Here is a 23,887-nt window from a genome sequence, read left to right on the forward strand (position 1 = left end):
GCAATAAGAAGTGCAATAGATTTTGTAGTGCTAAGTCTCAATGATAGATTACTCGACATTCCCAACAGCCTCCTAAGATCTCTGTTTATATTTATGACAGTTGCTGGGATTTTTGAAAACATCAAAATTAATTGGGCATCGTCTGCATACATGTGATAATCACAATACTGAAGACACTTGTACACGTTAGTAGATAGAATATAAAAGGGGATCCAAGATGTTTCCTTGCGGAACACCAGCCGTTACTTTTGTCTTTTCTGAAATACAGTCAATATTAACCATTTGCACCCGATTAGTCAAATACCTTATTAGATTCAACACCAGATGAGACAAACCAATATATTTTAAAGTGGCAAGTAGTATTTCATAAAGTGTGGAAGGCTTTGGAATAATCTAACATTACGAAAACCGATGCTCCATTTATATCCGAAGATTGAACAATTGTGCCTATTACCTCAGTCCATACCGTCTCACAGCTATGCCTCTGTCTAAAGCCCTATGCTTTTAGTAGGTAAAATGTTATTAGTATTTACAAAAGTATCAATTTGAATTTGCATACCTAACTATTTCCATAATCTTAGACAAAAAAGGTAAAATAGAAATATAGCGAAGATCATTGAATTCTCCCATGTGAATACATTTAGATAGAGGGATCACATTTGCCTGTTTTTAACTTTCTGGATACCAGAACTTAAACAATGATTAAATAAATGTGAAAAACTTGGGTGTTGTCAGCATATGACTGCATACGAAAATGTAAAACACTATATGCACGCAGTGAGGGCCCAGTATAGAACCTTGCGGTACACCAGGTTTTATGACTACCCTTCTAGACAACGCGTTGTCCACGTGTACTTTTTACTTTCCATATTTCAGATAGTTATTAAAAAAGTGACATATCCCAGTCTTATTAAATCCATCAATCCACTGACCATCTCATCAAATCCAAGATAATACAACTTGGAACAAAAAAGTTCATGCTCCAATACATCAAATACTTTCAAATTCCTGTCAAGAGCTCTCATAATATTATACGTAAGACCTGCCAAGCCAGTCGATGTGGTGGGACCACCACGAAACCCAGATTTTAGTTGAGGTGACGCCATATTGGTTTTACCCAAGGACATTTAATTTTTATGAAGGATATTCATGTCTACCCTGATGCAAAGCTAAAGTTTACTGTTTCTTTCAATATGGCAGGCGAGACTTAAATTTACTTATTGGTTAAGAATTCCCTCATTCTTAAGATCACTTACAGATGTCGCATGAATCTGTCAAAGACTTGGTTCCAATTTCTACGACCACTCCTTATTTACTGCTTCATGGGTAACAATGAATAGAACTGTCAATGTCAACTCTGAACGGCCATTTTAAGCAGGCTGTGGCGTTCGCGTCACTTTTACGTCAAATTTTAAACTTCGAGCAGAATTTAATTATAATTTTCGAAGAATTTGTCGAATAATGAATTTCAGTCATTCCTACCAACCGGCGAATTTTTATGCGGAGTCTTATCAAAATATCAAAATCGAATTCCACGATCCGACCGACACCGGACGGATCGTTTCCCAAACATTTTCTCGCACCGAACGGAGCGAGGAACCGCTCACGAAAGCGCGGAAAATTTTAAATCACGTACAAAGTAGCGGTAATAATTTGCCCCGGATTTCGATTAAAAGTGACGATTCTTCTGAAAAATATGATGGAGAGGTATTAATTAGGGTTTTTTCACTTAAAAAATGAAATTTCATATGTTTACTTACAGGTCGTTTTGCTCAACGGAAACAGTTGGGATCCATGCGGAAAGCAGCCATACAATAAAATGACAGAATTGCTTAGTTCAAACAGTCAAGTTCAAACACAAGACTATACGGCGTTTAATTTAAATGGGGATTTTGAACGTCCAGGATCAGGAGTAAGCCATTCACAATATTTGGTTAGTCCCAGTCCAAGAGGTTCTGACAGCGGCATAGAGTCTGACTGCACCGACGGGAACTTATCGTGGCTTTTAAACTATAAAATACGAGAATTGCCGCCGGTACCAGGTAATTATAGTGAATATAAGGTCCATCTTAATGATTATTGAACATTTCGAAATCCATAACTCAAAAAAAAAATTATATATTGTTTGTTTTTTCTATAGCCACCGTAACTGCGGGACGTTTTTAAATTCATATGTTTATTTAAAATGTTTACAAGGTGTCCCAGATATGCAGTTTATATAGAATTTGTTGTAATTATTTCTTACATTAGGTGCAATGACGCTCCATTCGGTATACTACACTACAGACTATATTATTAATTACTCTAAAAATATACTATATGTGTTTTCCAAATTAATTGCTTTGTCTAGAAGCCAGTTTCAAGCTTAGAATAATTATTGGCTATAATATAACCCCCAGGGTTTTAAAATATTTGAGGTTATGTACTAAATAAATTGAAATTTTACCGACTTTTTAGGTTACATATCGACGGCTAAAGTACGGTACCTCGTAAGTCGCAAAAGGGAAATTTTACAGGAGAGAGTAAAAACTGTTTTAAATACTCAGGATAGATACTACCTCAATATTTTTAGTATATTCATAAATAGAAAAGCTCTATTTTTTGTTTTGTGAAAAAGGAATACGCAAAAACCTTTTCTTTTAAATTTTAGACCTTTTTACGAGCTCCCGTATTTTTTTTTGGTCAGTTACGAGGTACTGTAATAGTTATTTAAAAACGATCATACAGAACAACATGTTTATTTTAAATAAACAAAATACAAAAATCGATTTTATAAAAACTTGAAATATTGCAAAGAAAAAATATTTATAGAACACATAGGTACACGTAAACTCCTTTATAAATTAACGAAATTTTAGAAAAACTAATGATTAAAAACCAAAAAATAACAACAAAGTTGACATGGTCTGATAAACTTAAACTCAACATAAAAAGATTCTAAAATGAAAAGAGTGAAAAGCCAATCCTATAATGCCAAGACTTTGCTATGTTATATTTTCCTTTTTGTGGGGCAATTGATGATAATATGCCCAGCAGTCTTGAGGAATAACTTCTTTTATTGCTTGAAGATCCAAAAATTTTCTTTTTGAAATGGGCAATGGTGAGTCAAACAGTTGGGGAAATGTCGCATTTCTTAATTCCACTTTGGATGTTCTTACCGGTATAGCTTCGAACTCATCTCCATAATTAGTTTTGAAGAAAATTTGTCCGTTTTCGTACCTTAAAACTCTGATGTCAGTAACTGTCTTATTTAGGCTGGGTCTTATGGATTTATATTTTAATAATGGTTTATAACCATAATTAAAAAAAAACTCATAACTCATGTTCTGTACTTGGTAAGAATTTTTTGGTCTCGATTCTTTGGTAATACGATGATAATCACTAGGTAAATAAATGTCTTTGTGCTTTAGGTTGGTCTCAATTGCAGCGTGAACTGAGTCACACTCCATTTGAGTGTGACCCTTTTCTAAAAACTTTTGTTCAATCACGACCTCGTATTTTTCAGATAGATGAAGCAAGGCATTGGACATAATGCAGTTTCGGTTCTGAGCTGTACATCCATCTGAGTAAATAATAATGGGAACTTTGTTAGAGTTTTGGAACAAGTTTGTTTCTAAAAAAAGTACGTAGCTGCTTGTCCATCCGCTTGTGTTTCGTTAAACCAGTAGCAAACAACGTCTCGATTATTTAAATTGTAGATTGTAAAATTGTGATTAGATAGCTTAGTCCTATAGTATAAAGCACTAGCTGCTAAATATGGAGCTAATTTAACAGCCTGAACATCCATTGTAACAACATGGCAAAATCCTGAATTTGCTAATTCCTTGTCAGCCTGTTTAGATTTCCTGGCTTCTTCTTCCTCTTCTTGTGCAAAAGATTGAAACTGTTGCTCCAAGTAAAGGCGGTTTGTATCCTTTCTGCAGTAGTGAGAAGGAAGTTTGTGAAGGGAATTTAAAAACTCTTTGAGAAAGACTGTGTCTTCTTCGTGATAATTGATTGTTTTTTTTTTGATACTCCTATTAACTTCAACACTAGCTGTCAAGCCATTTTCACTTTTCATAGACCAACTTCTAACAGACCATTCTCGCAAACCAGTCGTTCTCAAATACATTGTTTTGCAAACTGAAATCTTTTCGTATCCCAAAGTTAAAGAATACTTCAACGTGGATTTGCGTCTTGATGCATCTTCAGTCTTTTTTGGTCTAATGGGTTGGACAATAGAAACAGATTGTGATACAAAAGCTTTTCTTTGATCCCATGACATATCAGACCAGAATTTACTAAAAATTTCTTTTCGTTTTTCCTCAGATACTAAAAAGCATTTTCGTTTCTGTGCTTTCTTAGTTACTCTTTGCGTACAATTACAACGTAATCCTAAAACTCTCTCACTTCTTGGTATATCATGGAAATAGTTTTTTTGTCCTGCAGGGTTTCTAAATCCTACATTGCTTGCCAGTAAGTCTTAGTTTTTGGTTCACTTCTCGTTTTCTTGTTCCTAGTTCTTTTATTTATTTGTAACATTTTGCAATATAGGGCCACTGTCATTACTTGTTTCTGAGTTATCACTTTTAGAATCATCATTATCCGCTGGAACGCAGTCTGAATTGGAAGATACGTCATGGTCTTCGTTTACTGTATTTTCTTCATTAGGTATGTTTTCAGTTAGTATTCTATTTTTAATCGGAATGTCATTTGCAAAAATGGTTTCATTTGTCATGCTATTTTCTGATAAAGTTCTTTATTTTGGTATTTACTTTGTTTGTTAGGTACTCCCTCATGAAACAATACGTCGTTTTCTGTATTGTTTAAAGAGTGAATTGGGTTGTTCATGTTGTTCATGTCCCCACTCGCGATTATATTTACAAATTTTAATGTTATTCTCCATCATGGTTTCTGCGGAAATCTCTTGATTTGGTTCATACAAATTAATGTCGTTACAAAATACCAAGTCGGCATCATTAATCATTTGAACAATGTTTTCGGGTGTTAAGGCTTCATCTAAGAAATTATTGTCGATTGAAATATTGTTTAGGTCATCAATTGTAGTGATCACGTCTAAACTTACACTTGAAGTTGGTGCAGGTTCAAAATCTTCATGCTGATTTTCTATAAATTTTTTCTCTGCTAGTTCAAGTATTTTTTTTATTCTTGAATTTTAACAGCAGTTATAGCTAAAACAAAAATCTATTTTTAGCTAAAACATTAATGAAGGTGTATAAAAAACCAATAAAAAGTTGTGAAGTAATTGTGTGTTAATGTTAAATACTGCTTTTACTTACCAAAATTGTTCACAGCAACACCAACGAAACCTCAACACCATGGCACAATTATTATGGCTGACTAACAGAAGTTACGAGGTATCGTTACAAATATATTGAGTTTGCATATACGAGTTACTGCATGTCGCTACTTACGAGTTCTCGCTTTTGAAAATTAATGGAAGTCAACTACGAGTTATCGATTTTCGCCGTTTAAAAATAAAATAAATAATGAATGAGCTTAAACTATTTATTAATAGAAGGCGGATAGTGTCCTTTACCGGAATATTATATTATCTCAATTTTGACAACTTACGACTTACGAGGTACCGTACTTTAACCGTCGATATTCAAAAAATTCAGGTTATGTTATTATGAATTGATTTTTTATCAATAGCTACGTTTACAACGCGCGAACCTATTAGGTCTATGGATCAAATGATAGACTATTTTTATTTAGTACAGCCCTGTTTACAAGGATTGATTTTGAGGGTTAAATTAGTCCAGGATTATCTCTAGGATCAAAATGTCAGTTGGAGTGAGTTTAGACGAAGAATAGGACATAACCTCTAAATCTTTAAAAGTGTTATTGTTTAAATATAATAAAAATAAACTAATAATTTATTTTTCAAGGCTTAAGCTTGTCCTCTGTATTTTTGTCTACAAAAATAAAAATCTCGTAAGCTAACATTCAATAAAATGTCAAACTTCTCATTTTGGTACTTTAAAATAGGTCCTAGGTGTTTACACCGAAAAAAACTGAATTTGGGAAGCATCAAATTCGCGTATCAAATTTTAGTGCGCTACCGATTACACCGAAAAAATAGTCCTCGTGACGTCATTTGATCCAAGTATTAAATATTTGGTACCCCCGTTGTAAACGTAGCTAATCTATACTTGTTTGTTTATTCAAAACAAATTTTGTTTTAATTAGGCAATCTAAAATCCAATTACTGTTGTAGAATTCTACCAGAAAATTATATAGGGTTTTGCAGCAAAGGGTTTTCCCATTGAGGCTAGGGTTTTAGCTTCTGGCATCTTGGAAGCATAATTTTTCTTCTGGATAACCACCAATATTAATACAATGATGATAGCGATAATTAAAATGTTGTTGATTATTGCTATAGTCGATACATCCGGTGAGGTTTCTTCGATTGAATGTGATTGGTTTGCTCCTTAACTCATATAAGTCTTGAAGGTTAACATGACTTATATTGGGCATCTTGTATGATTTTGGTTTTTGAAATTCATTTTCTTGAATTTCTCGCAATATCAAAGGTTTTCCTTAAATTAATTGGACATTATTGGAACACCTCTTGTCATTTAGTTTGATTTCACAATTTGTAGGAATTTGGACTAGAGTTGGTTCTTGATAGATCTAGAGATTGTTCATCAGTAATTTGTTCAATGATGAATTGAATTCTATTTCTAATTCTATTTTTATTGTATTATCTATTTCTATAGGTGTCGTCCTTGTCGGTCTTATGCAACTTTAAATCGACTAAAGAAAGGCAACATCTCTAGAAATCGAATTTTAAAATACATAAACTGAATCCCAGAGCTGATCCAGAGGAAGTCATCATTAAATTATAATGTGGTTGTTATATTGTTAATTGCTTTACAATTACGTTGGTCTCCTTATTGGTCCTGATGTAGGTTCAAAACAATGTTAAATAAATTCACAAGATGACGTTTTGCAGCTTGAGCTTCTGATTGGTTTAAACAACTATTACACAGAACACAAATATAGCAACTATTAGGTAACCTCCCCTCCACTGACCTAATATTTGGTGAAATCTGGAGAATCTTGACGTTAAATTCTAAAATTTCATAGTTGGCAACACGGTTTATGTTATGAGGCGTGCTACATGTTTTGGTATTAATTAATTTTTTTTTTATTGCTACAGTCAAACTGTATATTAAAGAATAAAAAAATTGGCCGATTTAGTGTTGCACGTTATGTTTAAAATTTTAAGAAAATCAGAACTGAATATTAATTCACGTCGTCAAAGTCGTAGGGGTGGATTTAAGGGGTGAAATTGTCAGGAAAAATTCATAAAATTTTCGTTCAAATGGAAAATTGTAGCTCTTGAAAAGACGCGTCTGATATAGATATCGACTATCAAAAAAACTAATTGCTTCATATATATATATATTTTTTTAATTGAAACAATATTTATTTTGATATAACTCAAACTGAGTAGGTTCAGCAAAGATGTTTTAAATATATGAAATGTAGCTTCAATTGTAAGCTGTTTTTGTCAATTCTTCTTTCTTGATACTGCAGCAATGGATTGATTATGTTAAAAACAATCAGTGATATTTTTGAGTTAACATCGATATAAAGCATTCTTAATCTTCAGCTGCGGCAACAATTTGTCTATTGAATGAGAATTTTAATATATTTTTGCATTCACACCTATAAAAACTAGAACTACATGGTTCGGCGTAAAAGATAGCTTGTAGTATCGTCAGACGAATTTGTCACTGTAAATTTGCCATAGAATTCTTATTTCATAAAGTATTATTCGCTGCAGTTCATGAATGAGATTGCTTTTTCGTCGATGTGAATGCGGATATGACATATCAATAAAGAGTCAATTTGTTGCCGGATCTAAAGATTGAAAATGGCTTTCTATCGGTGTCAACTCAAATATTAAGATATCCCAATAATATAATACTATATATATATATATATAATATTTATTTATGAAATATAGTATATTTTAGGATTTTAGAGATTACATTTTACATTTATCAAAAAGATGTACTTAAAGGAGTTGTATATTTGGAACATCTTCGGTAGAATTTAGTACCATTTTCGCAATTGCGATGTAAACATATATAAAGAATTAATAAGATATATAGAACAATAAAAATACATGTATATAGAAGAATAAAAATTAATTGAAAATATTTTATTAATTAATTTTACCATTTAGACATTAATATTTCTTGCCGGGCTATTTAATTAATTTCTGTAATATATTAGTGGTATATTCATTTAATATTTATAAGCAACCAAAAAATACTACAGGAATTTATTTTTCTTTTTCTTCTTCTTCTTTTTATAACAGGACCTGGTCCTTTTTAACCCATATGTTCAGCTTCCTTCGGAGCTCTTCCTCGTCCTGTGGCTTTTGATTCTAATCCTGAGGGTGACACCCTTAATGGTTTTTAGTATTTTCCTTTCAGTCGTTTTCATTATTATTTTCGTTAAAATCGGTCTTACGCATGTTTTGTAAATTCTCAGCTTGCTTTTCTTATTTTTCATTTTATTTCGCCATTTAATATCTCTCAGGTATCCGCTGACTCTTCTTGCTTTTAGGGCTTGTATTTGTGCTTCTTCAATAAGGTTCCTTTCGCTTGAAACCTCCACTCCCAGGTAGTTGAATCTTCTCACCTGCTGGATTATCCTGTTGTCGACTGCCAGTTTGCACCTTATGGGTTCTTTAGAGATAGTCATTGACTGTGTTTCTTCTGTTTGCGATGTTCATGTTAAATTTGTTCTGTTACTTTCGTCTTGTATTACAGGCGTTGTAGGTAGTCTTCATTCGTAATCGATGTTGTTGTGGTGTAGAATCTTGATTACGTCATCCAGTCGGACCCTGTCGAATGCCTTGGTTAAATCCATAAAACAGACAAACCAGGGGCTTGGTTAATTCTATAAATTTTGGCATTATATGAATATTGCCTTGATCACTGTTGATCTATTGAACCTAAATCGTTGCTGTTCTTCGGATATTGGAATCTTTTCCATGAGACTATTAGCTTAAGGATTGATTCCATTCATCTGGTATGGTTCCAGATCTAATTACCTTTTTAAATAGTTTGATGAGTTCTTTCTGTAGTTCCAGTTTTTGAAGACTTCATTATTGATATTATCGACACCAGGAGTTTTTGATTTTTCAACTTCTGTGTTATCGCTTGAACTTACTCTATTGTTATTTAATTTTTCAAGTGTTTCATCCATGTCTCCAATTTATTCTCTTTGACTTTCACCTTCTCAGTGCTCTATTTTTGCCTATTTCATAGCACGTTCTACACTTTTTTTGACGGCTGTATAGATCTCCCTCCATTTCAGCTGTTGCTTGTTAGATATTTAGTTATTTTGTATCGCTCGTATCCGTTCGGTGTTCTGTTGTTAATATATTTTAAGTAAGCTTCTTTTTTTTAGCAAATTCTTTTTATTCGTTGGTGAGCCGCGGTTTTCTGTTTCTGTTACCATTGGTGTCCACTGATCTCGGTCCTATAGTTTTTATTGCGTTCTACATACCAACTTCACTTCGTTTTCCCCTCTTATATGGTTTTGTGTGATTTCTCGTTGAGTCTTCGTTCATTAATCTTGTGCTGTTATCTTTAAGCGATTCTATGTAGAATTTAGTGATGTAGTTAGGGGTCTTTTTCCTTTTTCGCAGATTTGTCGATCGGTATTTGCTGAAACAAGTTTGTGTTGGGGTTCTATGTTTGCTGCTGTTAATGCTCTTATATCGAGCAGATGCTGGAGGTCTACTTGGCTGTTCTTGATCGCGTAGTCGATCGCTGTCTTGTGTCCTTTTGTATTTGGGAAGATGTATTTATGTTGGTTTTTGCGTTTAAAGTATATGTTATTCATTGTATTCATTATATGTTAAGTTTTAACAAGGAACTGAGAAACGGAAACGTAGATATCACCTCATCACATACATCATACTTATTCCGATTATTGGACTTGACAATTCTGACGTCATTTCAACGGAAGATCCACTGAAAGAAATTCTATTGGTTAAACAACATCAAAATTCCCGATAAAGTGTCATAAAATGGCGTTGTAATGATGTTATGTGAACATTTTAGGGAAAATAATTTTTTGTACAAAATCATAACATAATATTTTTTTCCTAACATATTTTTAGCAATTATTTATCAAAAGTATAAATTCTATTTATTTTCCTACTTAGACAGCGGAACTATCGAAAGCACAGTAAGTAGCGAAGAGAAGATTGTCAAGATAGTCACGCCTCAACAACCCCTAAATGAAGTTGTGATTAATGTAAGTAAATTTATCATATAGGAATACATAATTTATTGATTTCGTAATATCTGATCCAATAAATAACTAATTATTTTTTAGGAAGGATTTAATCCTAATAACAATTTGCCCAAGAAACCACCCTTCACTTACACAGAGCTAATCGAACACGCTTTAAGCGAGAAAGGTGAACTCACCGTGTCTGGTATCTACAACTGGATATCGTAAGTTTGTATCTAACTTTACTTTTTTGAGCTAAAAGGGGTGAAATAGAGTTTATATAGAAAGTAGTAACCAACCCCCAATTTTCGAACATCGGCGTAACTTCCCAAGGAAATGATAAAAACAAAAATCCTCCCCTTTTTGACGGTCAGCGACCGTGAAATCGAACAAAATTGAGCTTGCAGATAAAACAATTATGGTAATTGCCGTTCTATTATCACGTCGTGTGTGGAGTTACGGATCGCTTGACGCAGGTGCGATCGGAACCTGCACATTTCCACCCCATTTAATTTTCGGAAATTATGGGAAAATTGGGACACGACATATATATAGTCTGCAGGTTTAATTTTCATTGATGATGATTTGAATAAGGGACATTATGCTTAATACCCACTGGTGTAGTTTCCGGTTTTAAATGTATTAATTAAGGCATTGTAACTACCCTGAACTTAAAAGTTATTTGGGTTAGTACTACTTTCATTTTTATTCATCATTTTGTGAATTCAGAAGAACCTTTAAATTGGATGAATTTTATTTACAATTATGTCAGAAAATAGATAAATACTCAAAAATTGAAAGTAATGAAAAGTTGAAAAAATATTTAAATTTGCAGAATATCTCGTTAGGATTATTTTTCACATAAAATTACACTATTAGAATCTAAAAGTCCTTTCCCTTTCCAATCGCGTTGAGTTTGGTCAAATATCGTATTTATTTGTTGAGATTTGGTAATTTTAATTTTATAAATTTTCCAATGTTTGAAAAATCAGAACAATAACTTAATTGCAATATATTACTCTTTAGATTAATAATTTAATTTTTGCATTTTATTCTAGAAATCTTTAAAAAATATTTGCAAAAAAATTTAAATCATCCTTAGCTGGTTTTTTTTCTAAACTCACTTTCAGGGTTAATTTTCGAAAAAATTAAAAACAAGCCGTTTCTGTTGTAATTACAAGTTGGGAAATAGTAAATTAATTAAATTATTAAATTAATTTTACAATACATATTTGATTAAATATTATAGATTTTATAGCGTAAAATAGTGAAAATTTATTAAACCAATGAACACTTAACAAAATTAAACATGCTAACTATTGTATTCTTGCACAGCGTGTAATAACTTGCCAGCAAAGTTTTTATTACTTATTTTATACTTTGAACTTTTGCCACGTTTTCTTAAAATCTGCATGTATTGATTCCATTGATTGTTCACTATGAAATCCAAGGCATCGTTGTTTTTTATTGCAAAAATACGCAATTAAAGTATTACAGCATGCATGCACCTTGGGAGTAACACTAATTGCTTAATCTAAGAAATTTATCAAATTTTTTAATGCACCTATCAAATTTAGGGTTAAGTTCATTAATTTATTAATTATTATTTTATTGTTCATTAATACATTATAATATATTCATTTAGTTCTTATTAAAAATTATTAAAAACAATCAAATTTTCATTGTACTTCGTAAGATTTCCTTTTTTAAAAGTCATTACTTGCTTCTTCTAATTTCAAAATATTCATGACGCAGACGATTCTTAGTCTTTAGCTGTTCTTTTAAATTAGATTCAAAAAAACGTCGGTTGTTAACCCGCAATCTGCCAATAATCCTCTGAATAGCTCTATTAGATAAGGATACGTTTGTTCCATTGCTGATACAGCTTTAGCAGTAATTGGTTTTTCCAAATTTCTCTTTTGGATTTACTATATTTTTCATTAATTTACTTATTAACTGCTCTTTTTCTTTAGGACGCAATGTTTGAACACTTTGAACAACGTGAAACTTTTGAAAATTTTTCACTTTTTTAATTAAGTTACTGTGATGTCCCAGAATTAAATTAATTTACCTCGCTTCCTAGCCATTTCACATAAATCACAAATAGATACTTGTCCACCAGCTGACCTTGTAATTAATTCATTCGGACATTTCCAATTATAATAATCCGGTAATTTTAAATCCTTTACTGCTTTTGATCTTACTTAGTTCATGAACTTTTATTCGACATGATGTTTGTACAAATCGCACTCGGTAAACGATCATTATTACTGCCGTAAGCAGCAATGCTTGTTATTTTTTCCCATCTTACTGCTTTTCTATAAGCATACTAAACCCAATTTTTTAAGATTTTCAGAATAAATGATCTTTAGATAATGACATTTAAATTCACAAAAAAAATTTAAACACAGGCAAATACAAGAAATATGCAAAGTATGTTGTTACTACAAAAGTTTAGTTAAAAAAATTTAAGCACAGGAAAATTATGATTTTTTACTGCGATATTCAATTAATTTAGTTAATGCTTGTGTATATAATGCAATTGTTCAAAAGTAAAATTTTTTATAAATCATGTGTATAAAATTTTTGAAAAAATTTCCTAGAATAAAATAAAACAATAAAATTCAATGTTATATGACCCTCCCATTTAATAGTATAAACTGTGAAATATCTCAGCGAAAAAAAAAGATATTTGAGCGACTTTGAGGCCGCGAAAAAGGAAGACTTGTCCCTTAACTTGATTTTTTATATTATTTCGTTAAGACATACATTTATAATTTTAAAAATGGATAAAATAGTTTTAAAAGACGGCGTTTTATGTATGCTCTTCTATTAGATTAGGATATCTGAAAATCCTAGCATGATAGAGCAATTCTAGGGCTATATTTGAATTGAACCCTCCGAAAAAGTATAATAGTCTGGTTTTTTGGAAAAACTACGAGAAAAAGAAGCATTATATTACAATTTAAAAAACTCATTTTCAAGTTATTCACATACATGTTTATTATCTGTTACAAAGTATTTAACGAACTACTTCCATGCAGTATCCAGGTTGTTGGATCAAATTTTTGTTTGCTTTTTCTCTTACTACTTAGAAGAAATGTTGGATTTAAAATGAAACGAATAAGAAACGGGTCAATTTGCCTAATTACAATAAAATATTTTATTTAACTACTCAAAAGAAAATGTATCCTTAGCTAGACAATGTTGAAGCTCCAGCACTAGCAAGTTCTGGAAAATGATGACATTAATCGTAACTTTGCCATCGATCGACCTTATTAAGTAAATTTGAAATCGCTTTTAACCACTAAAATATTACACAAAGAATTTCATAAAACTTAAAGTAGGAGAAATTTATTATGAGCAAAATTCATTCGATAACACAAGCATCATCAATTTCTATTACAAAGGTTTTTTAAATAAATAAATTTTATAAATTATCTGAGAAGTCTTTTTATAGTAAATAAATAAAATCAAACCAGTAATAAATTTTTTTTCTGTCAATTAACTTATCCTGAATTAATGAAGCGTTTTTGAAACCTCTTGCTCAGATCTGCCTGTATGAGGCACCTTGTTACATTTTCTCAGTTTTTAAAAAGAAAAAAGACCAATACGTTTTTAAATGACACTATTTCAAAGGACGTTAATATAATATGGGATTTTATGGATATATAAGGTTGTCCGCCGCTGGTGTTGGTGTTCGTACCAGGCACGAATTATTGATGATTTTATGGCAACTGTTCAAACTTTCCTTGAATCGGGGCAGATTTGTGCTTTTCCCGCAAACACGTAAATATTTGAATTGTAAACATTGACTTTCGGCTAAGGATGTTCTTTGACATTAAAAAGACAAATAGAAGAAGAATATATAGAAAAATTATATACTAGTTTTAGTATGTCATATAATTTGGACAGTTTTTTGAAAAGTCTGTAAACTTCTCATTTTCATAATACAGTCTCAACAGGTTTATCTTAATTGATTTTGGCCATAAATTTACTGCTTTCTTAAAATTTGATACAGGACTTAAAAATATGGATATATTTATGGACGTTTACGAATAATCTGTTATTATAAGAACTTACATTTACAACCTATATAAATACTCAATATTTAAATATTCAAGTCTCAAAACTAATTTGTAAAAAAGATAATGTGTAGTAGCTTTACAAATATAATACTAGTGCTTAAAAACATAACAAACGAAAAAATTCTATATATATAAGAAACAATAAAAACATACACGTGGTGTGTGAGAATATGATGTAACGTAATTTTAAGAAGAAAAGTTCCAATAAACCTATGTCCTAAGTCTTTTAAATTTTTAAGCAACAGCGGGTTACAGAAAAAAATATTTTAATATAACATCTCATATGTATATATTTGTACATGTATTTGTTCTATAATTTGCAGCAATCATTTCCCATTTTATAAGTCGAACGACGACCGATGGAAGAACTCTGTCAGGCATAATTTATCTATAAATCCACACTTTCGAAAGGGCGGCAAACCCGTTCATGGAGCTGGTCACTTATGGACAATTGCGCAGAGAGATGAAAGCAAGACGTGGCAAATGGTAAAGAACAACTATATTTTGATACTCAGTTCTTGTAATTTTCGGATTTTTCAACTTCTAATAAATATTTAGGATATCCTTTCAATATAAATGACTTTTCTTTTAGCGTCAACGAATTAATGAATTTTTAAAGCACTCAAAGCAGAACATTGAAAATACTCGGATCGATGAAAATCAAGATCCGTTTGACCAAGAATTGCAAGCGGCAACGGATAGCATTTTGGAGGAAATCCAGTCTCAGAATATTGTAAGTAAACTTGTAAAAGATACAGTTAAATTAGAAACAAGTTGCCCATTTTGTCGGTCATTATATATCCTTTTATTAATCTTTATTGATTTCTAAACCACATTTTTTTAACCGCAATATTTAATATATCTACTAATAATTAAAAAACAATTTTGTATAAATCTACTTAGCTTAAATTAGACATATTTTATAAGTTTTTATACATTCATGACAGCTTTAAATTTAATGTATGATTTTTTGACACAACAAGTCATGAATTAAATAAATATCAGGTCTCGATAGCTAGTAATGTTTTTAACTTAGAACATTGAATGCATGTGTATTTAGTGTTCTAAGGGTCTTAATTTATATTATAATACACATTGCCTTGCAGTGGGGTGTATTTTATAATTTAAAGGTCTGACTATCTTTAATTCATCAAACAACATATTACCTATATTTTAATTAATCTTTAACTTTGTCATATACGTTTTGAGACCGAGACTTTGCTTGCAAAAAGGAAAGTTAATGGATATAAATCCGGCAATCTAGGTGGCCTATTTGTTCTCGTCTGTCAATCCACCTGCCACGAACATTTTTATTTAAATAATTATAAATTCATTTAAATAATAAACCCAAGATCAACCTTTAACCTAACATGTTTCAAGTACTTATTTATTCCTGGGGTTAAAGTTCGAGCTAATGTAATAATTTTGAACAAAATTCAATTAAACTAACTTTAACACAAGGTAGCATTATCCTGAGGTCATTTAACATATTAAAACCCTATTGATATGACATTTTAATCTTTACGTCCAAATATTTAAAAAATCAGATGAGCATGCCCTGGAAAACTATCGGCCTATTACTTTATGTTCTTCTTTTTCGAAGATATTTATCAATATTATAATATTGCTTTCTAGACAGGTTACGGTCGTATAAAGCGGAAAATGATTTAATCCATTAAAGACAGTATGTTTTTCTGCACGGTAAATCCACTGGTATCGCTGCTCACAGGTTATATAAGGAGCTTTTGGAGTTTATTGTTTTTGGTGAGAGTCCTGTTGGGGTATTTTGTGACCTTAGTAATAAAGCTTTCGATGGACTGTGTGCATCATAAAATTTTGTTGAACAAATTGCCTAATTATGGTTTTAGGGATCAATCTTAACTGGATACAATCATTTATAACTGACAAGCAACAATATGTTTCTATTAGTCATTACTCTGCAAACAGTAAAAGTCAAGTCAGATTGGAAAATATTAATACAAATATGGGTGTTTCGCAGGGCTCCGTGCTGGGCCCTATTGTTTTTTCGTTTTATGTAAATGGTTTGCCGAAAGTTATTCCTAAAGCGCTTGTAATATCTTTTGTAGATGATACATCTGTGTTAGTCTGAAATAAATCGGACAGTATATGCTCACTAAAGAAATTAACGAAGTTAGGAAGATATTTTCTTAAGGGAAGTCTTTTCTCCACAAAACAAAATCTACTCTTGTTTCAAGAGTTATGCATTTCGACGAGATAACTTATCATCATCGGACTCAAGACTTAGTTTTGATGATTAAAAAGAATTATCTTATCGAATCGATTCAAGTTTGGCATTTGTTTTGTGGAGAAAAGACTTTCCTTAAGAAAACATCTGAAAACCCCTTCCTTATTAACCATTCACTCCACTTCCAAAATTGACTTCTTTAATAATAATTGGTTTTGTTGCTGAATCGATTAAAGACGCAGTGCATTAGGTTTCTCGACAAAGAAACTGTTTGCCTTTGAAAATAGGTCTAAATGGTTAAGAGATAGATATTATAAACTCTGAACTGTAAGGTTTTTAGAAATAAATGTTGATTCGTGCTAAACATGGAAAAAGCACCTGAAGAGTGTAATATCTAGATTAATTTATTATTTTGATGTTATTTTAGGTCTCAGAAATCTTTTAACGTTTCAACATATAATTATGTTTTATATGCTCAAGTTGAATCTATTTTTTATGGAGTGTGTTTCGGAGAAACTCAAGCTTTTGAGAAAAGGCATTTCTTAAACAAAAGAGAATTATTAGATGTATTGCTAGAATAAATAACCATATATCATGTAGAGACTATTTTCAAAAATGCAATATCCAAACACTAACATGTTCGATACAGCATCGAAGAATATATACGGTGTCTACTTTGCATCAAAGAAAAATCGATTGAATCACAAGAGAGCCATTCTTGTTAATAAATATGCCCCGACACAAAAAGCATTCTTTGACAATATTGCAGCATAAAAATTGTAGAAATCTCTGTTTTATTGCTCAGCCTCATTCATATGAATATGCAGAATGGCTTAATGATGAAGGTATAGATGTTGAATCTATTGAGGATAATGTAAAAGTAAAATTACCTTTTATTCCGTTGGTTGTTCAATGGATGGAAAGTGTTTGGATCAAAGATGTTTGATTGACGGTAACGAACACTTTATCTTTTTCAATTCACTGTATGTTCCTTAAATTGATAATAAATAATGTATAAAATGGTTATTTTACGAAAGATTTGCCAGGTGGAGAGGGGTCTAAAATGGTTAAAAAAGTCTTAGGTAATTTATGGACGGCCCCTTTCTAAGTGCATATATAGTTTAAGTGAATTTCTTTTGCTAATCTTATGTACCTGTTACATTTTATTAGGGTTATAATTCTTCAAAACTTCTTATTTTAAAACATTAAAATAAAATTATATATAATTTAATATAATATAAATATAGATATTAATATTCATCTTATTTTAAACTAAAATCTATTTCAGACTGAATCTATCAACAACAGCAGTGCACCCAACGAACACAACATCCAAATTAACAATGATATTCAAGTAGAGTTTATCAATCTTCCAGACGGAGTTACTGGACTTGAAGGTATCATATTGTATATACAGTGCGAGTTTCTAACTTGAAATAAATTCACCGAATCAAAGGTGTTCTTTTTCTCGAAAATATGCTTGGACACGTCTATTATTATTTTAAATTGCCTTTATCTTAATGTAAAAAAAATTATACAGGATGTCTCTGGAAATCTGATATATCGATTTTTTTTTAATGGCAACCCTATTTTTTGAATGACCATTAATTAGGGTTGTTTTTTAATGACCATTAACAATTACACATGCGTGTCAAATTTCAATTTTTTACTTGTCTTTTAAAGGATATTTAACATTATATCCTTCAATAGTTTTTTTTAATAAATGCTTGGAATATCAGATATGATAATACCTGACATTGATATTGCGATAGCAAATAAGTCATAAAACTAAATAAGAAGATTAGTATCGGGTTCGATTCATATTTATGCGACGGAACTGTTAGTCGTTTTACAGTTTGTTGTTCGCCGTTTGTAAAATGCTGTACTTAACTGAAACACTCAAGATTGAAATTCTAATCATGATTGGCTACGGAGAAATAAGAACACAAAATGAAGTTGTCCATTTATTCAGAGAATAGTATCCTGATTCACCACCCATATCGCAAAGTACCGTAAGCAAGATTGAAAAACAGGTTCGATAAAATAGGCACTTAAGACAAACAAAAAATCATCGTCATAGTCAAAAGTCAAGTCAAAATTAATGTTCTTTTTTCCCTGGAAGAAAATTCCCATGTCCTTACTAGACAGATAGCTAAAAAACTCGAAATTAGACAGTACTCAGTGGCAAGAGTTCTTAAAGCTGAAAAACGTCATCCCTATAAAATACTAATCCTCCAACTCGCTGAAGATGATCCGAATAGACGACTCCAGTTTCGCGAACAAATGATAGATCTACTATCCTGGACTATTCTATAAACAGAAAACTTACTCTTTTCTGATGAATTAACGTTTAAGGTAAAAGGTAAGGTAAATCGTCAAAATTATGGTTATTGAGCAGACAAAATCCCACACTGGATAAGCGAACGCCACACTCAACATCCAGAAAAAGTCAATGTTTGGACAGGGGTGATCAAGTTATAGGACCAATTTTCTCCCAAGAAAATCTTAATTTAAGCAAGATATTTAGAATTCTTGCAGAAGAACCTTAGGTCCGAATTTGGCTATTTTATTCCGGTGCCCTATAGAGGCGGATGACCTGAATAGAAACATGTTTCAACAGGACGTCGAGCCCCTCATTTTGCTTGCAAGAGCTATCCGTGAGTACCTGGTTGATGTATTTCCAGGTAGATGGATTGGCAGAACAGGACTCTTTGATTCGCCATCCAGGTATCGGGATTTAACACTATTTATTTAAGATTTAAGTTTTTAATACCAAACCGGCAAATATTGAAGATTTAAAAGAACGAATAAGAGAGGAGTGTAGGCTAATTTCCGTTGTATTCAAAGCGAGTTTCGGTTCCGTTTACGGCATTGTCAGTAAGTAAATGGACAACATCTTGAACACTTATTATTAGATAATTTTATTCGAATTAGATAATATTTTAAAAGTAATATTTAATTCGAAATTGGTCACGCATGTGTAACTTGTTAAACCCTTTAATAATAGTCATTAAAAAATAGGTTTGCCATTTAAAAAATAATCAATGATGTCATATCTCACATTTGAGGCACCCTGTATAAAAAATTTTTATATTAAAATAAAGACAATTTAAAATACTAATCGACGTGTCCGAGTATATTTCCGAAAAAAAGAACACCTTTGATTTAGTGAGTTTATTTCCAGTTAAGAAACTCGCACTGTATAATAAAAATATGTATTCATTAACAGATTACTTGTTTTGTCGTAAGGCATCATCAGAACCTGGCAGTAAGCATGTGGCAAGCAATCAAAATATTAGAAATACATACTCTTAAGGGTTGAAAAAAAAGAGTTTACCTAGGTACTTCCGGGCTCTGATGATGATTTGGTAAGACAAAACCTGTTACCTTGAAAATAAAAATTAACATAACTGTAGATTTCATGCAATGGTAAATTTGCATATTGAACAATTTATACTTAAAATGATGCTTCTTTAAGGTTTCCTCTCGCCTCCAGTATCAAAACAAGACATCGTAAACGAATGCGGCTTAGGAAGTGACTTTTTTATAACGGACATAAACCCAAATCAATTGGGTCTAAGTTTAGTCGAAACGGAGACCGGCGACGATCGACTCTACGAAGAAATGTCACTGGAATATTACGGAATAAAAGAATAGTATTTAGATTGTAAAACTGTGTAAAAAGACTGTGTAAAAAGATGATTTATCGGTAAGAAAATGTAGATTTTTATAAAGGATGGGGATCTTCAGTGTTATATTTTGATATAACTTATGATGAGTACAAGAATATTTGATAATTACTTTCTGTTTAAAGCTGTTTGACTCTCCGAAATCATAAACTTTTATTACGATGGTTAGTAATGATTGACAGTATTTCTTTGTCTAGTTTTTTAAAACAGTGCAATTGGTTTTTTTTTAGGTTAAGAACGTAGTAATCAACTTTTAAAATATTGTCAATATCTTAGATAGAGTTTTAGGCATACAAATTAATTTAAATTATTATGTTTTAATATAAACGTTAAACTTTGTATGTTTTAAAATTTGGAAACTTGAGTAAGAACAAACTTTTGGTTCTTTTCTGCCCTTCTCCTCATCTTTAAGGTGTAAAAAAGTAATAATATATGATTGTATTTATTCTTTGTAGTTATGGAGTGTTTATCTGAGTTCTAGTTGTATGTTTTCAACTTATGTCGTTTGATGTAAGGAATAAATGGTCTTTATACTAGTAATAAAGGTAGATTGTAATAAAATATATAATTCATTTTTGTTTTAGCACAGTGTAAGGTTGCAGCTAGTCGTCCTGATAAAAGCACGTAATTTTATAATAAAATTGTCAATAGTTGAAAAGTTTAAATAATTTAATTATACTTTATACATAACCCTCAGAGATCATATTCCACACTTTCCTTATATGAATATGTTATCGTATTTCTTGTTTAACTAAATATACACAAAATACATGAAAAGGATATCAGAGACAAAAACATTACGCCCAGAAGGGTGAAAATATAAAGCAAAAATGGCTTTTTTTTAATAAATTTTAAATGTCTGGAATAAATTTATTACAATTACATTAAATTCCTGAAAAATATAAAAAACTAGTATAAAATTCTGGAAAACGCGAAAACACATTTCTAATTCCTGGAAGATCAGAAAAATGACTTTCAGTCCCTATGAAACTGTTGGAAATGCATGAAACTAAACGTGAAAAATTTTACTTCAAAATACGACAATAGCCAGGATTCAAATTTATTTTAATTATTAAGTACAAAATTTGAGTAAATTACTTCCACACACATATTGAGTGACGGTAAGATTTGCGAGTGGAATAATTTGAGTTAATAATACTGATTACAGTCTACAGTGTGGCTCTGAAATTTGGCACCCATCATTAGCAACCTACACTATCGGCCAAAAGTGAAGAAACATTTACAAATTTAACAATAACATCTTAACATACAAGATATTATTTTACATTTTTAGTAGAAAATATTTAGCTCTATTATTGCAGCATAAAAACACATCCTTCTTGTTTATATTTACCTTATCAGTTGATCAAAAAATTATTTATGCTATTTTATGCAGACAAAAGTAAATAAACATTCCAAACAAATCTTATTTAGTATTTAAAGTGATTATTTATCATTAGTTTGATCTTAACGTTGAGTGTTAAACTGTTATAGACGATTTGTGCAAAATGCCTCGCGGAATAGATCTGAGTATTGATCTCCGAAAATTAATTGTTTTAAAATTTCAAGCTGGTGTAAAACAAAATGAAATTGCTAGGCAAATTAATCGTAATAGATCCGTAGTTTCAAAAACTATTTCTGCTTTTAAAAAATATAATAGTGTGACTACCCGTCCAAGGTATGGACGGCCAAGGAAAACGAATAAAGTTATTGAGACAAAAATAAAAATGTTGGCAACAGAACATCCCTTTATGCCCGCCACAGAAATTTATAATGAAATCCCTGGGGTTTCGGTATCTGTGCGTACTATTCGTCGTCGTTTGACTTTGTCGTCGTCGAATTTGGACTTTATAGCCGTCTTCCAGCCAAAAAACCATTCATTTCTAAAAATAGATTGGCTAGAGTCCATTTTGCACAGGAACATCTTGATTGGACAACCCAAAAGTGGAAAACGGTTCTATTTTCTGATGAAAGTTCTGCCTATTCGGATCTGATGGAATGAAATGGGTTCGTCGTCCTGCCAATACTAGACTTAATCCAAAGTACACCAGGGCAACTGTGAAACATGGAGGAGGCAATATCATGATTTGGGGTTACTTTTCCGGATCAGGAGTAGGACCATTAAGAAAAGTTGAAGGAAAAATGGACAGATTTCAATTTTTAAGAATTCTTAAGGATTATATGCTTCCATACGCAGAAAAAAATATGCCGCTTCGACTGTCGTTTCAGCAGGATAACGATCCGAAGCATACCGCAAAAGTAGTAAAGAAATGGTTTGAAGACAACAATGTGCTGCTTATGGAATGGCCCGCACAAAGTCCGGATCTAAACCCGATAGAAAACCTATGGGACCATTTAGATAGGAAAATCAGACAAAAAAATAAAGATAAATTTAGAAACCAGGATGATTTGTTCACAGTTCTTCAAGAGGATGTATGGTCTCAAATACTGGGTCGTAAAATTCGGAACAATGGTTTCGAGTTCATTTTTATGACAAACGGGTTGCCAGTGTCGTCCCGACTATGGATATTGATTTTAATTTTTAAGTTAAATAATTATCTGCTATGAAAAATTTATAAATAATGTTGGATTTTGTCTATTATCTATTAGATAAAGATTTTTAGAAAAAGTATGGTTGGTAGGTATAACCTATATTTATTAAATTAACAAGAAACATTTCTTAAAAGCGGAAAAGCCTCATTATAAAACTATGACAAATAAAATGAAATATAAAAATTTTATTAATACCGCAATTTGATTGTTTTTTAAATGTTAAAAAAATTGTTGTAAAATTTCATTTTTTTAATACCAACCAATAAAAGATGCAACTCTCCAAACATATCTTGTCATTTATAAAAAAGGTACATAAATATAAGTTATAATAATAAGTTATTAACCATATTTACATATATTACGATAAAAATATTTACGAAATATACAAAAAAAAATCAATTTATAAATCACACATTTCATTACTCTCATCGCTTTCATCCGAATCAGACATTCTCACTGTTATAACTAAGGGTTCGACAGTTTCTTCTAGAAGATTTCACATCTTTTCTTCTTCTTTTATAGCATGATTCACAGCATTCCTCCAGTTTTCTTGGGTAACGTTATCCACTGCTGCTTTCAGAAGTTCTCTCACATCTTTCAATTTAAAGGTTTTATTATTTCTAGCCACAAATCCTTTTACTTGAGCCCAAATTAACTCTATAGGATTTAGTTTACAATGGTAAGGTGGCAAACGAAGTACAGTTATATTGTGTTGTTTTGCCATTTCGTCAATAACGTGTTTTTTATATTTTGATTTATTTTCTGTAACTATTGTCAGAAGCTCTGCTTTTACCGCATCATCTCCAAAAGGTATTTCTTTTTCGGTAAGCCAGTTTTTTATTTCCCCTTTTCGCCAGCAGGATGATGATAATCTTTCTATTAATCTTGAATATGGTGAATATGGATTGAATGGTAGCTGGCATTGTCCATAACAATAATTGAATTTTCGGGAATTGACTTGATCATTTCGGAAAAATAACCTTCAAAAACATCAGCGTTCATTTCTTCGTGGTAATCCTTAGTTGACTTCGAATCGAATTTAAACAGACCGCCATTTAAAAATCCTTTATAGCTCCCAATAT

The 23,887-nt window shown here is 31.4% G+C and overlaps 1 protein-coding gene across 1 annotated transcript; it reads left to right on the top strand.

The window, feature by feature from the left end:
• Nucleotides 1-1,377: 1,377 nt before the first annotated feature.
• Nucleotides 1,378-20,706, top strand: LOC126736178 (forkhead box protein I1c-like). The gene is made up of 8 exons (XM_050440416.1): nt 1,378-1,707; nt 1,763-2,042; nt 10,199-10,290; nt 10,372-10,493; nt 14,681-14,843; nt 14,950-15,090; nt 17,852-17,960; nt 20,042-20,706. Exons 1-8 carry the CDS (start codon nt 1,462-1,464, stop codon nt 20,218-20,220), a joined length of 1,332 nt encoding a protein of 443 aa, XP_050296373.1. The 5' UTR covers nt 1,378-1,461; the 3' UTR covers nt 20,221-20,706.
• Nucleotides 20,707-23,887: the final 3,181 nt, after the last annotated feature.

Source organism: Anthonomus grandis, chromosome 5 (genome assembly GCF_022605725.1).
Source record: "Anthonomus grandis grandis chromosome 5, icAntGran1.3, whole genome shotgun sequence".
NCBI classification, from domain to species: Eukaryota; Metazoa; Arthropoda; class Insecta; order Coleoptera; family Curculionidae; genus Anthonomus; species Anthonomus grandis.

What these genes read in the sequence shown, in the direction of transcription:
- LOC126736178 (XM_050440416.1), top strand. Translation starts at nt 1,462, where the DNA reads ATGAATTTCAGTCATTCCTACCAACCGGCGAATTTTTATGCGGAGTCT. An exon ending in TAAATGAAGTTGTGATTAAT is followed by an intron (nt 10,291 to 10,371) that starts GTAAGTAAATTT and finishes ATTATTTTTTAG; the next exon opens with GAAGGATTTAATCCTAATAA. An exon ending in CGGAGTTACTGGACTTGAAG is followed by an intron (nt 17,961 to 20,041) that starts GTATCATATTGT and finishes TGCTTCTTTAAG; the next exon opens with GTTTCCTCTCGCCTCCAGTA.